The 13,080-nt window shown below is 42.6% G+C and overlaps 1 protein-coding gene across 3 annotated transcripts in view; it reads right to left on the reverse strand.

Moving 5' to 3' along the window:
• Positions 1–13,080, reverse strand: part of PTEN (phosphatase and tensin homolog) — a 106,090-nt gene that overhangs the window by 40,729 nt on the left and 52,281 nt on the right. For 2 of the 3 annotated variants that reach the window (XM_060187180.1, XM_060187231.1), the window contains one exon: positions 6,030–6,074. The exons of the other annotated variant lie outside the window; for it this stretch is intronic. In XM_060187180.1, the coding sequence (XP_060043163.1) occupies positions 6,030–6,074 (45 nt within the window). The remainder of the gene's footprint in view (positions 1–6,029; positions 6,075–13,080) is intronic. 3 annotated transcript variants of the gene reach the window in all.

The following is a 13,080-nucleotide window of genomic DNA, read 5'->3' on the forward strand; positions in this document are numbered from 1 at the left end:
GGTGCTATGTAATACAAAGTATGTGCTTCTATGTTGACTTTCTGAAACCTGGAAAATTCTGTGCTTAAACACAACAGGCCTAAGAGTTTCAAGTAAGCAATTATGGACCTGTATTACACATTTGGAAATTATCTACAGTACTTCTCAATTTTAAACAATAAACCGAAATTCACATAGATTGACCAACTTATAAACAAACTGCTATCTGTTAGTTTCTAATTACTTAGACCTGAAATAAACCAACTTTCAAATTGGTTTATTGGTTTACTCAAAACAAAGCTTTTTTTGTTTTAATATAATTTTGTATGTTGAGTTTCTTTGTGTATTTTCTTTCTATGCCTAGAAAGCAAATTTAATTACATATACAAATATGCATCTTGTCTAAAAATTCATATTCATAAAAATACGCTAGATACAAATACAGGAAATGTTCGGACTTGCAACTTTCTCTAATGTAGATCAAAGGAAAGACATGGTCCTGAGTGGGGGGCGAAAAGAAAGTACTGTGCAGGCACTTATCATGGGAAGATCAGAAACTGGACCGATGTGTCAATAGCAGCATTGTAAATTAAGAATGACCCTCCCCCAATAGAACCACCACCACCAAAGAAGACAAAGACTTGGTCAGCAGTGAAGAGTCCATAATGGAGTATTATCTTAGTAATCATGTACAGATAGGGTTTGAGAGGTCAGGGGTGTGGTACAAGGTAAGAGGCACCACCCAAACAAGTATTTTCAACTCCACACAACTTCAGTTTCTAAAATTTGACATACTTTCTCTGGAGCTCAAAGTGTCTGGCTTGACAAACAATGATTAAGGCAACTTTTAAAATTATCCTTAAACATTATTTTTAAAGGAAGTAATGGAAGAAAAAGATTAATAGGAATAACAAGCACACAAGTATCTGTTGAAGGCTTGTGCCTACTTTTAGGAGCTTCCATGCCTCTACACTAATTCTCAGAACCATATGACAACAGCATCATCTCCAGTCTATATATGACAAAACAGTAGCACCAGAAATTTTGCCTCAAACAACAGTAAAGAAAGCATCAGAACTCAAGCCAGTATCTCTGCTTATAAACAATTTTCTCCTACTACGTTCCATATTTCCAGATCAACTAAAAGATTAAAACCAAAGTGGTGGCAAAACTTAAAGTCAGTCTTCTTTAAAAAAAAGTTATCTGTCACAAAAAGTAGAGCCAGCAGTGGCAATGTAAACCCTGACGGTCTCTGTACATAAACTGAGGGAGTATGTGAGAACATATACTGGGACAGGAAGTTACGGAAGTCCCCTGGAGGTGGTACAGTGGGTAAGCACTGAACTGTCAGGTTTAAGGCCTTGAGCTAAAGCCTTGGCACCACACATGCCGGAGAGATGCTCTTGTTCTCTCATAAATAAATAAATAAATGTTCTTAGTAAGTGATCTGGAGAGGAGCTCACCAGTCAGAATCAAGACTCTTATCAAAACTTTCTGTAGTGACTACATGTGTGCATTTGCACATGTGTATGCGCGCGCACACACACACGTACATTTAAGTTTTTTGCAGTACGTTACTAATAAGACAAGTTACTCAACAAAAACTGAACAAAAAGGGTATAAATGGGATTTGACTGAGAAGTGTTGGGGTAATCACACCATTTATGAAATTTCAAGTTAAAAGCTATTTTTCTGCCACAGTCTCACATTGGTTTGTATGGGGCAAGAGAAGTGAAGAAATGCTCATGGAGAGAGGTTTTAGGAAGCAGTAGACAGAAAGTGAAGAAAAGAATATGGCTAAAAGGAAGTGCTTCCAGAGAAAGAGGACTTGCCAAAAGCTAAGTATGTAGGTGTCTCCTTTACTCTCTGCAAAGCTATACCTATTTAACAAAAGAAAACTTACAAAAAACAACAACAAACTATGGGATTACAGCAGCATGATACAGAATGCTGTCTAACTAGCATATACACTGAAATACAGTCAATGTTTTACAAGTTAGGACGGGGGCTGGGTGGGGATGCACTCAGTTGAGAGCACAAGCCACCACAATGCGCGCGGACCCGAGGGGAGACAGTCCCCACCTGTGGGAAGAAAGCCCCAAGAGTGGGGAAGCAGAGCTGCAAGTGTCCCCCCACAATCTACTGCCACCTTCCACCTCAGTTTTCTCTCTCCGTGCAATAAATACGTAAAAATAAGTGTCCAGTGGACCTAAGTTCCTCAAAGGCAAAAACCTGATTATGTCTCCATCCCCCACTACCCCCTCTCCTTAACCCTCTGGCCCTCCTGTAGACCACACAGAACCTACAAAAATGAAATATACACCCTTGTACAAAACAAACTGATGGCACGGCTAAATATCAGCATATTTGCACTTGGTTAGTAAGAAGAGGCTAATTTCATCCTGAGAATAACTACTGAATATCTGATAAAATTAGAGATATAAACCAATTCAGTCAAATATCAGAAAAACAATATTAAGACAAATAGTTGCACTGTGTCTAATATACTATTTAATACAGATATGTATGATGTAAATATTGGAAGATTTCCAATTTATGTGTTTTCTCTTTTTCTTATTGCCACCAAAGTTATCACTGGGGCTCTTCTCTATTTAATAGAAGAGAGAAGTCAAGAGGGGAAGGGGAGACTGAGAGGGAGAAAGATACCTGTAGACCTGCTCCACCAGTCAGGAAGCGTCCTCTCTGCAGGTGGGAGGGGAGTAGCAGCTAGAACCCGGGCCCTAGAGCAGGTGTACCATCACCTGCCCCCATACTGTTTTCAAAGACATGCAACATACACAATATCCTGAATACACCTGAATCCAGTCTACTGCTTGCTAGACTCACTCACGCGGCACCAAAAATAGACATGGGTAGAAAGAAGCTGAAGAGACTGGAAAGTGACACCAGAGACCAAATCACGCTATAACTTAGCCGCTTTAGAAACTACTGAAGTCAAATTTTGGAAGATTAAAACAAACAAACATAAAGAGCACTCACTAGCAGAAACGATCGATAGTCTGTTACCAATCTTTACCTGTGTGACTCTGATCTACTCACTAAACTTCTCTAGGCCTCAGATTCCTGAAATGAGAAGTCAGGTCTCAACTCTTTCTCTACGTCTTCTAAGTCTAGAGATGTATGAGTGCCCTGAGTACACTGGACAAGAGGTGAAAACGTGTACAGTAATCTGACCTAACAAGGAGATACTTGCTGGGGAGGCCAATGTCTGGAAATACAAAAACAAGCAAGCCAGTGAATTTCCCCGATCAGTTCCCAGTGCCAACTTAAACCACGATAAAGTTAAGTGGCCCATACGGTTGACAGGACAAGACTAAACCCTAAATTCTGGAAGCAGGAAGCCACCGCATACAGGCATGAAAAGAATTTCCTCCCCTTTCTTTGGATACTATGCTAAACTTTTGAAAAATACAGAATTTGTCTTCAGCATCTTTCTAGTTCTTTATGGGACTCTAAATGCCCAGGACTGAAAAATCTAACACTGAAAGAATTAGCAGTCTACAGTGTTTACATTTCCTGTTGCTTGATAACAATATCAGAACACACTTGGCTAAAAGCAAAAATTTCGGGTTTTAATCTTCTATGAGACCATTTGCAAGGCTGGGCCCATGTCAACCTATACTGCTTTTTTTTTTTTTTTTTCCTCCTCCAGGGTTATTGCTGGTCTCGGTGCCTGCACCATGAATCCACCGCTCCTGGAGGCCATTCCCCCCCCCCCTTTTGTTGCCCTTGTTGTAGCTTCGTTGCGGTTATTATTATTGCCCTTGTTGACGCAATTCGTTGTTGGATAGGACAGAGAGAAATGGAGAGAGATGGGGAAGACAGAGAAGGGGAGAGAAAGATAGACACCTGCAGACCTGCTTCACCGCCTGTGAAGCGACGCCCCTGTAGGTGGGGAGCCGGGAGCTCGAACCGGGATTCTTACGCCGGTCCTTGTAATTTGCACCACATGCGCTTAACCCACTGTGCCACCGCCCGACCCCCACTGCTTTTTTTTTTTAAGAATTTTTAAAATATTTATTTATTCCCTTTTGTTGCCTTTTTTGTCTTTTTTACTGTTGTTGTTATTGTTGTTACTGATGTTGTCATTGTTGGATAGGACAGAGAGAAATGGAGGAGGGGAAGACGGGAAGACAGAGAGGAGGAGAGAAAGTTAAGACACCTGCAGACCTGCTTCACCGCCTGTGAAGAGACTCCCCTGCAGGTGGGGAGCCAGGGGTTCGAACCGGGATCCTTACACCAGTCCTTTCTCTTTGTGCCACCTGCGCAAACCCATTGTGCTACTGCCCGACTCCCCAACCTATACTTCTATGGTATCTCCTACTTTCTTTCCTCTTATCGCCAATTACCACCACATCCTCCATGTACACATGATAATCCAAGCATCAAAGTTTATCTCCCAAAATTGGAGAACACTATGATCCCTACAGACTCACTCCTGTTACTCTGCCTGCAATGCCATTTGGCCCTGTCTATAGTAAAGGACAAAATCCACTGATCTTTTCACCTCAACTCAAACAGGCCTTTCTTAGCCTCTGTCCACTTTCTCCACACTGCTCTCTGCTAGGTAAGAATCGCCTCTGCTATATTTTGTCTCTTTTCCACAACAGACTGTAAAATGCCCCAATCTAGAATCACATCTTATTCGTTCTTGCAATGTGGTTTACAATGCCTGACATGTGAGATGGACTCAATAATGTTTGTTCCACTGGGAATCCGTGGGAGTGTGAAAGCCCGCTGAAAGAAGAACAGCATCTGCTTTACTTGCAGGTCTTTAAATTTTACTAGAACAGGAAGATGACGAGATTATAGATTAACAAAAACGATTAGCCTCCCCAGTTCAACAAGACACAGATAATGTTTCGTCCTGTCTGATGAAGATTTAAAAGCCTACTGAATGAATACACAATAGAGTCCTATTCTTGACAGATGCTATAAAAATTATGTGATTTTTGTAGATAAAACTTTAGACTGAAGATTTTCCTACCATAAAGTGCAGGTGTCACAGAAAATTTAGAGATCACGTAAAAGAATATTGAGTTTCATATACAAATTAGAAAACGGTGGTCCGGAAGGTGACACAGTGATAAAAAGTTGTGGACTCTCAAGCATAAGGTCCCGAGTTCAATCTCCGGCAGCACATGTGCCAGAGTGATGCCTGATTCTTTCTCTCTCCTCCTATCTTTCTCATAAATAAATAAAATCTTAAAAAGAAAAAAAAAAGAAATTAGAAAACGGTCTCTTTTTGCCAGTAGGCTTATCGCTGGGTTTCAGTACCTGCATGAAGAATCCACTGCATCCCCACAGGTGGGGACTGGAGGCTTGAACCCAGATCTTTGGGCATAGTAATGTGTGAGCTCTCCCACATGTGTCACCACCACTCAGCCCTGGAATGGTGACTTTAATGAAGACAAAAGTATTTTTCAAGGGAAAGTGATAAAATATTTTGTGTGCTTTTTTTCTCCTCTCTCTCTTTTTACATCTTCACAAAGGTATCACAATGCTGAAAGGAGAGGAGGAAGAGGTAGAGGAGGAGAAAGGTTCAATACTGTACAATCCTTACGCCCACCTCAAACAAAACACAGGCTCTAATGCAACAAGTTTATGTAACGTGTTTATTTTACAGAGACTTAAGAGAATATCCGAGTAGTTGTTTCAATCAATTGATTTAAGACATAATAAACCAAATTATACCTCCATGGAAAATGTCTTCCATGCTTTACCAGAAGCTCTGCTGTGAAATTTCACTTCAAATTACCAAATGGTTACAAGGGCTCAAAGATGGGCTAGCTGCCAACGTATTTCATGCAGGTCAAGTCGCATGAGCCTGGGCCAGCACAGCCTTACCTCATCACTACACTTTCTCAACAGCCAACAATGCTCTCAACCAGACTACTGGAACGCATTGTTTTAGGAAGAGTTCTGTTAATGGAGATCTTTAACTCCACCTCATGTTAACAAGGACACAACTTTCACTTAGCAATTTCAGATGGTATTTGGAAAGCATACAAATAAGAAAACATACTTACAGATTGTATATCTTGTAATGGTTTTTATGCTTTGAATCCAAAAACCTTAAAACAAAACAAACAAACAAAAAACTGCCATTAACAAAATGAGCTAACATTTGAAATTACATTAATACTATTGTGAAAAACCATGGCATCCTAGTTCTCCTAATCGCAAATGTCATTTATAACTAATAACTTCCAAAATATTCCCTCCATTGGTTTAAATGAGAAGTCAGGTCATTCTTAAATAATTATTACATTACACAGATTTATAGAATCTGAAGTCAAGCTAGAGTTCTTTGTAGGATATTTTTACACGCTCTCTGTAGCCTAGTATAAGATAAGAGGACTAACAAACAATATAACATTTCCTCAATAAAAATTTTAAGAAGAAATGACTTCTTTAAAAGGCAACAGTAAGATTAAGCTTCAAATCACCTAGCTCATGTAGGCTGGCAAAGAATAATCATATGCTATCAAATCATTTTATAAACAACAAACATTCTGAAGTGACTTTCTTCCAAAGTAAAAGCTTTTGATATTTGAAAAATACAGTAGTAACTATTAGTGCTGTACAAGTTTATGAACTATTTCACAAATGTACTGTCATTTGACCTTTACAAACATTGAGGGGTAGAGTTTACTTGCATTTTACAGATCAGAGTAGCAGCTATCAAAGAAATTACAGATGTTTCCTAAAGCCAGACAAGACTAAATATTAAAGACCTCTCCTTCAAAACAGTTAACAAAACAATTACAGTTAACAATGCAAACACTGCAGACCAGGTGCTATTCTGAGTGCTTTATGTAAATAAATTCATGTAACCCTATGAGAAAGGTAGGTAACAGAATAGGATAAAAAGACAAATGGAGGGCGGTAGAAGCAGCACAATGATTATGCAGAGACTCTTATGCATCAGGCTCCAAGACTTCAGGTTCAATTCCCCATAAACCAGAGCTGAGCAATGCTGGGGGGGACGGGGGCAGCAAGGTAAAACAGAAAAGATGTTTAAAAACCAGAGTCTAGGAGATTCAACATAAGAGTCAAGTCCAGAGAGAGATTAGTAATTACAGAAGAAACCCACAATATAAGTAAAAGAAAACTTAAGTGTGTGAAATTCCAAGCTGAAAGGGCAAAATAAGTGCCCCTCCAATCACAAAGAAGACAATGGATCCAAATGAGGATACGTGGCTGAGTGAAAAGTTCGACTATTGAAGAGACAAATGCAAATCTTACAAGCTTTCAAGAGAAAAGAGATACCATCAAAAGCATCCAGGATCAGAATGCATTGCCCTTTTTTAGTGGCAATGCCAGCAACTGGAAAACAACTGGGCAAAACCCTGACAGGGAAATTACTCCCAGTCTATAGTCCACAGGAAGAGATACTAACACCAAGTATAAATACATTAGTAAAGGCACAGTTAAACAAGCAACGCTTCCAAAAATTCTTATCTCAAGAAACTACTAGGAGTACTCCAACCAAACAAAGACAGTGGGGGCGGGTGGTGGTGCACCTGGTTAAGTGCACATAGTACAAAGTGCAAAGACCCGCGAGGATCGGGGTTCGAACCCCAGCTCCCCACCTGAAGGTGGGTCACTTCACAAGCAGTCAAACAGGTCTGTAGGTGTCTCTGCTTCTTTCTTCTTTCCTCTCTCAATTTCTGTCCTATCCAATAAAAAAGGAAATCATGGAGAGTCGGGCGGTAGCACAGCGGGTTAAGCGCACGTGGCACTAAGCACAAGGACCGGCGCAAGGATTCAGGTTCGAGCCCCTGGCTCCCCACCTGCAGGGGAGTCACTTCACAAGCGGTGAAGCAGGTCTGCAGGTGTCTAACTTTCTCTCCTCTTCTCGGTCTTGCTCTCCTCTCTCCATTTCTCTCTGTCCTATCCAATAACATCAATAACAACAACAATAACTACAACAATAAAACAACAATAAAACAACAAGGGCAACAAAAGGGAATAAATAAAATATAGAAAAAAATAACAAGAAAAAAAGGGAGTCAGGCAGTAGTGCTGCGGGTTAAGCACAGATGGCACAAAGTGCAAGAAGCGGCATAAGGATCCCGGTTTGAACCCCCGGCTCCCCACCTGTGGGGAAGTCACTTCACAGGTGGTGAAGCAGGTCTGCAGGTGTCTGTCTTTCTCTCCTCTTCTCTGTCTTCCCTCCTCTCTCCATCTCTCTCTGTCCTATCCAACGACGACAACATCAATAACAACAATAACTACAACAATAATTAAAAAAAAGGCAAGAGGGAAAAATAAATATTTTTTAAAATTAAAAAAAAAAAAGGAATGCATGGCCTCCAGGAGCAGTGGATTCCTAGTGCTGGCACTGAGCCCCAGCGATAACCCTGGAGGCAAACAAATAAAATTAAAAAGACAGTAAACCACGAAAGGGAAGAATGCAACTTCTGTGGTGCTGGGGATATGTCCAGTCCGGAGAGCAGAAATCCCAAACAGGCAGACCAGGAGGTTCCTGGAGAAGCAAGACAGACATAATCCAACTGTGCTGACATGCACCCAGAAATGTAGGCAAGGGGCGGGGGGCAATTTTAAAGATGGATTCAAGTTAAGAATTGAATGTAAGCAAGCAAAAAGAGACAATTCTAAACTGACAGTGAAGAGGAAGAGAAGGAAAACTCAGTCAGACTGGAGAGGAGATGTGAACGGTCTGGAGCAGGGGAGGCAGTAAACGCGAGAAAAACTGCTCCAACAGGATTACACGCGAAACTAAGACCTTGTCGCCACCGGAATAACTTACTCTACACCATGTTACAGGTGTTAGTATCTACAATCGAAACTCAAAACTGAGTCCTTAAAAATGCCAATACGACTTGCTATTTGATTAGTTAGCAGATGTAGCATTCTGTTTGCTCTGGTTTCTAACCCTGCAGTAACTATTACGGTGGAAATAACCAAGTGAGCTGGGAGGAGCCACAATGAAAAATGCTGCGACTCTCCGGCTCGAGGCTCCAGGCTGGAGCCCCTGTGCCAGAGTGGAGCTCCCCTCTTTCTCACTGATGCATACATTTCAAGAGACAATAGCCATATCTGCAGTCTTACAAGGGTATCCCACAGAGGTGAAACAGCTCTAAGGAAGACTATAATCTCAAGAGAAGAACTCGACAACAGGCAGAGGGAAAAAGACTCACACACATACACACAACAGCGGTTACTGATAAACCCCACCAAAATATTTAAGCCTCACATCTGAGGTGTGCAACCTTGATTTTTAAGGAAACATTCCTACATCCCTCTGAATGATTACTTTTATTGATTGCTTTTATTATTTTCACTTAGATGTGACTGTGACCAGGGCTACTACGTAGGCTTGAGCCTGCACACTGAATCCACCACTCTCAGTGGCCTCCCCACCTTTTACTTGAAAGGGAGAGTGGAAGAAAGAGACTGCTCATGAAGCTTCCCCTTGAAGATGGGGAGCAAGGCTTGAACCCAGGTCCCTGTGCATGGTGCCATGTGCGCCCAAGCAGTGGCGCCACCACCCAGCCCTCACTTACCTTAACCTGTAAACTTGGATTAACCAAGCAAATACTGACCCACCTAAGATTTCTTTTTTTTTTTTCCTTTTTTTTTTTTTTTTATTAATTAACAAAACCATAGGGTAGGAGGGGTACAACTCCACACAATTCCCACCGCCCAATCTCCATATCCCACCCCCTCCCCCGATAGCTTTCCCGTTCTCTATCCCTCTGGGAGCATGGACCCAGGGTCATTGAGGGTTGCAGAAGGTAGAAGGTCTGGCTTCTGTAATTGCCCACCTAAGATTTCTACTGAAATGGCCCAGAGAGTCTGCCTCATCCCTAGCTCTCTCACCCTCTTACCTACATTCCTGTACCTTTGCTGATCTGATCTTTGAATTGTCCTTCAAACTGAGAGAAAGTCACATACAGGGGGGCAGGGGTAGATAACATAATGGTTATGCAAAGAGACTCTCATGCCTGAGGCTCCAAAGTCCCAGGTTCAACCCCCTGGACTACCACCAGCCAGAGCTGAGCAGAGCTCTGGTTAAAAATAAATAAAAAAGAAAGTCGCATGCCATGAACTAAGCAGCTGTGAGGTGACAATTCTAGACGTGTTCTTACACCGCCCCAGTCAAGATACAAAACACAGCTGATCGACCTCCAAAGCCCCTTCATTTCGGTTCCCGTCAATGTCCACCAAGTCCCTAGGTAGCTGGTACCAACAGCAGATTGTTTTGGCCTTATTTTCTGTTTCATAAAAGTGAAAAGTGGTCATCAAATTCGGAAAACAACTCAGCACTAGCTAAGCCTGAACCATCCCATGGTTTTTGTTTCTTCTTCTGTGTTCTGAAAGAAAATGAACATGCAAGCTATGGCTGGCAAGATAGTGTCCTCACAGAAAGCCTACCACAAAACTGAGCAGCCGTCCACCTCCTTAGAGAATGCCGAGGCCCAGGCCGGCACCCATTCCCTGAGCAGAGACCCAGTAGCCGCCCAACTCTCGGGGGCAGCCAAGGACAGTGTGGAGCCTCTGTCTCCTGAGTAACGGGGTTCAAGCCCAGCTGACCATAGCTGAAGAATGCCTGATGCACCTCCCCCACCCCCTGCTCCACCTGGAAAGGCCGCGGCCTCGGAGTTCTAGCACTGGTCCGACCTCAGCATTTGCGGGGCACCGCTTGCTCTGAGGGGGCAGCTCTGTCCCGGCCACACTGAGCAGCCACGGGGCCTGGGACTGAGCCCGGCTCCCCACCCTGCCTGTCACACTGTGCTGTGCACAGCAGCGAGGGACAGCACCCTGGGATTCCTGGTGGTACTGAGGCTCGAACCTGGGCCTTGCACACGTCAAGAAGCGCTCGCTAATGCTCTCGCTCTCTCTGGTGAGCTATCAATTAGCCCCACACAACACTTTTAATAGCAACATTCTTCTCTCCCACTGTATTTACAACAAAGTACACAATTCTAAAAAATGCCTCATTGTCCTTTTTCAAAAACTGGATTTGAGAGTTTAATCGTCCAACCTTTGGTGAACGAGTTTCAGATTCTACACCAGACTCCAGTCTCCCATCCCAGCTTCTTCCTTCAGAACAGTGCTCAGCTCTGGTTTATGGTGGCGCTGTTTCTCTGGCAGTGGGTGTGATTTGGTAACACATATCAGAAATAAATGTGAGGGGAGTCGGGCAGCAGCGCAGCGGGTTAAGCGCACGTGGCACAAAGCGCAAGGACCAGCATAAGGATCCTGGTTCGATCCCCCAGCTCCCCACCTGCAGGGGAGTCGCTTCACAGGCAGTGAAGCAGGTCTGCTTGCAAGTGTCTATCTTTCTCTCCCCCTCTCTGTCTTCCCCTCCTCTCTCCATTTCTCTCTGTCCTATCCAACAACGACGACAGCTATGACAACAATAACAACTACAACAATAAAACAAGGGCAACAAAAGGGAAAATGAATAAATACTAAAAAGAAAAAAGAAATGTGAAATGACCCTTAAAACAGTTCAGTCCTTAACTCACTTAAAAAAATGTTAACCAACAGAGGCTGGGGAGACAGCATAATGGCTATGCAAAAAGTGCTGACCAAATGTCTTACCTTTATAATGAATATGTTTACATGCTATGGCAACGTAAATCAGAACACTCTGTAGGCAATTTAGTGACAATAAATGTCCATTTCTGTTAGAATGAAGATTACACATAAATGAAATGTAAAACTAAAGCTCTGTGCATTGTTACCATGCTGATGAGCACATGCCTGAGGAACAGGAAGAATCTGGGTTAAAACAGGAACTTATCACTGATGCCTAGGAGGGTTCAGAAACTCAGTTATAACTTCGACGGCTTTATCGTGTCAGGCCAGATCTGATTCAGTGAGTACTTTCAGGATCAACTTCAAACTAGTATGACTGATACAGAAATCTCACCGTGACCATACTGACATACATTAATTTACTTCAACAACCCAACTGCCACAGAGCTAAGCTGTTCCTATCTTCCGAGTATCTTGCTATCAGCAGGCCTGAAATCAGTGTTGCTAAGTAAATGCTGAATCCAAGAAGTCAGTTAAAGGAAGTGATTTAAAACAGACCAAGACGTTTTGCTATTGCCACCTCCAATGCCTAACTTTGCCTTCGAAGTGCTTTTTCCACTTCCACAAAGGAAGACCAAACAATACATGTTCCACCATTCTGCTTCTTAAAAGTTAATTAGGTTTGCTTCCAGTTATGTAGATACTGAAGTTATATTGCTAGAGCATCATATAATTTCTCAATGCTTGGGAAAAGGATCCAACTAATAAATAGTTATGGATGCCTGCTATGAGCTAAGCACTATTGTAGATGCAGTGGCAACAAAAGTCAGAGTCCTGACAAGCACAAGCCTAGGGAGAGAATCCAGTGAAGTGGTGGCTCATATAGAAAGCCTCCTTTCAAGGGGGCCGGGTGGTGGCACACCTAGTTGAGCGCACATATTACAATGCGCAAAGACCCAGGTACTAGCTCCCGGTCCCCACCTGTAGGGGAAAATCTTTGTGAGTGATGAAGCAGTGCTGCAGGTGTCTCTCTGTCTCGCTCCCTCTATCACCCCTTCCCTCTTGATTTCTGGCTATCTCTATCCAATAAGTAAAGATAATAAAATAAAATAAAAAGCCTCCTTTCTTTCCTACACAAGAGATTTAAAAAGAAAAATTAGCATCTGGAAATAAAAACCACTTAGTTGCCACACTTCTTATGACAAAGTCCCTACTTGGTGAGCATACTTATTTCCTTGACAGTTTTCATGCTAAATCAGCATTCGGTCTTAGGACAGACACTTAACATTCCTACAGCTGCCACTACTACTCAGACACGGAGGATTTGGAATTGTGTTTTTCCCCCCAAAATTATCTTATTGGGAAAAGAATGTCTAAGACAGTTGTCCCAAGAGTCCAGCGTCTCATCTCCCCATCCTAGGATCCACAGACAGGGCCTCTAGTGTACTCTCCCCCCATCCCAGGAGGGTTCATGGCACTGCTGCGGCAGGCTACCTCCCTCCAGTCCAACTTTCAGCCTCTGCTTCCCCTTCCTTCCCATCACCCACAGCAAGCCAGGTAGTGAGT

The sequence above is a fragment of the Erinaceus europaeus genome, chromosome 1 (genome assembly GCF_950295315.1).
Source record: "Erinaceus europaeus chromosome 1, mEriEur2.1, whole genome shotgun sequence".
Lineage (NCBI taxonomy): Eukaryota > Metazoa > Chordata > Mammalia > Eulipotyphla > Erinaceidae > Erinaceus > Erinaceus europaeus.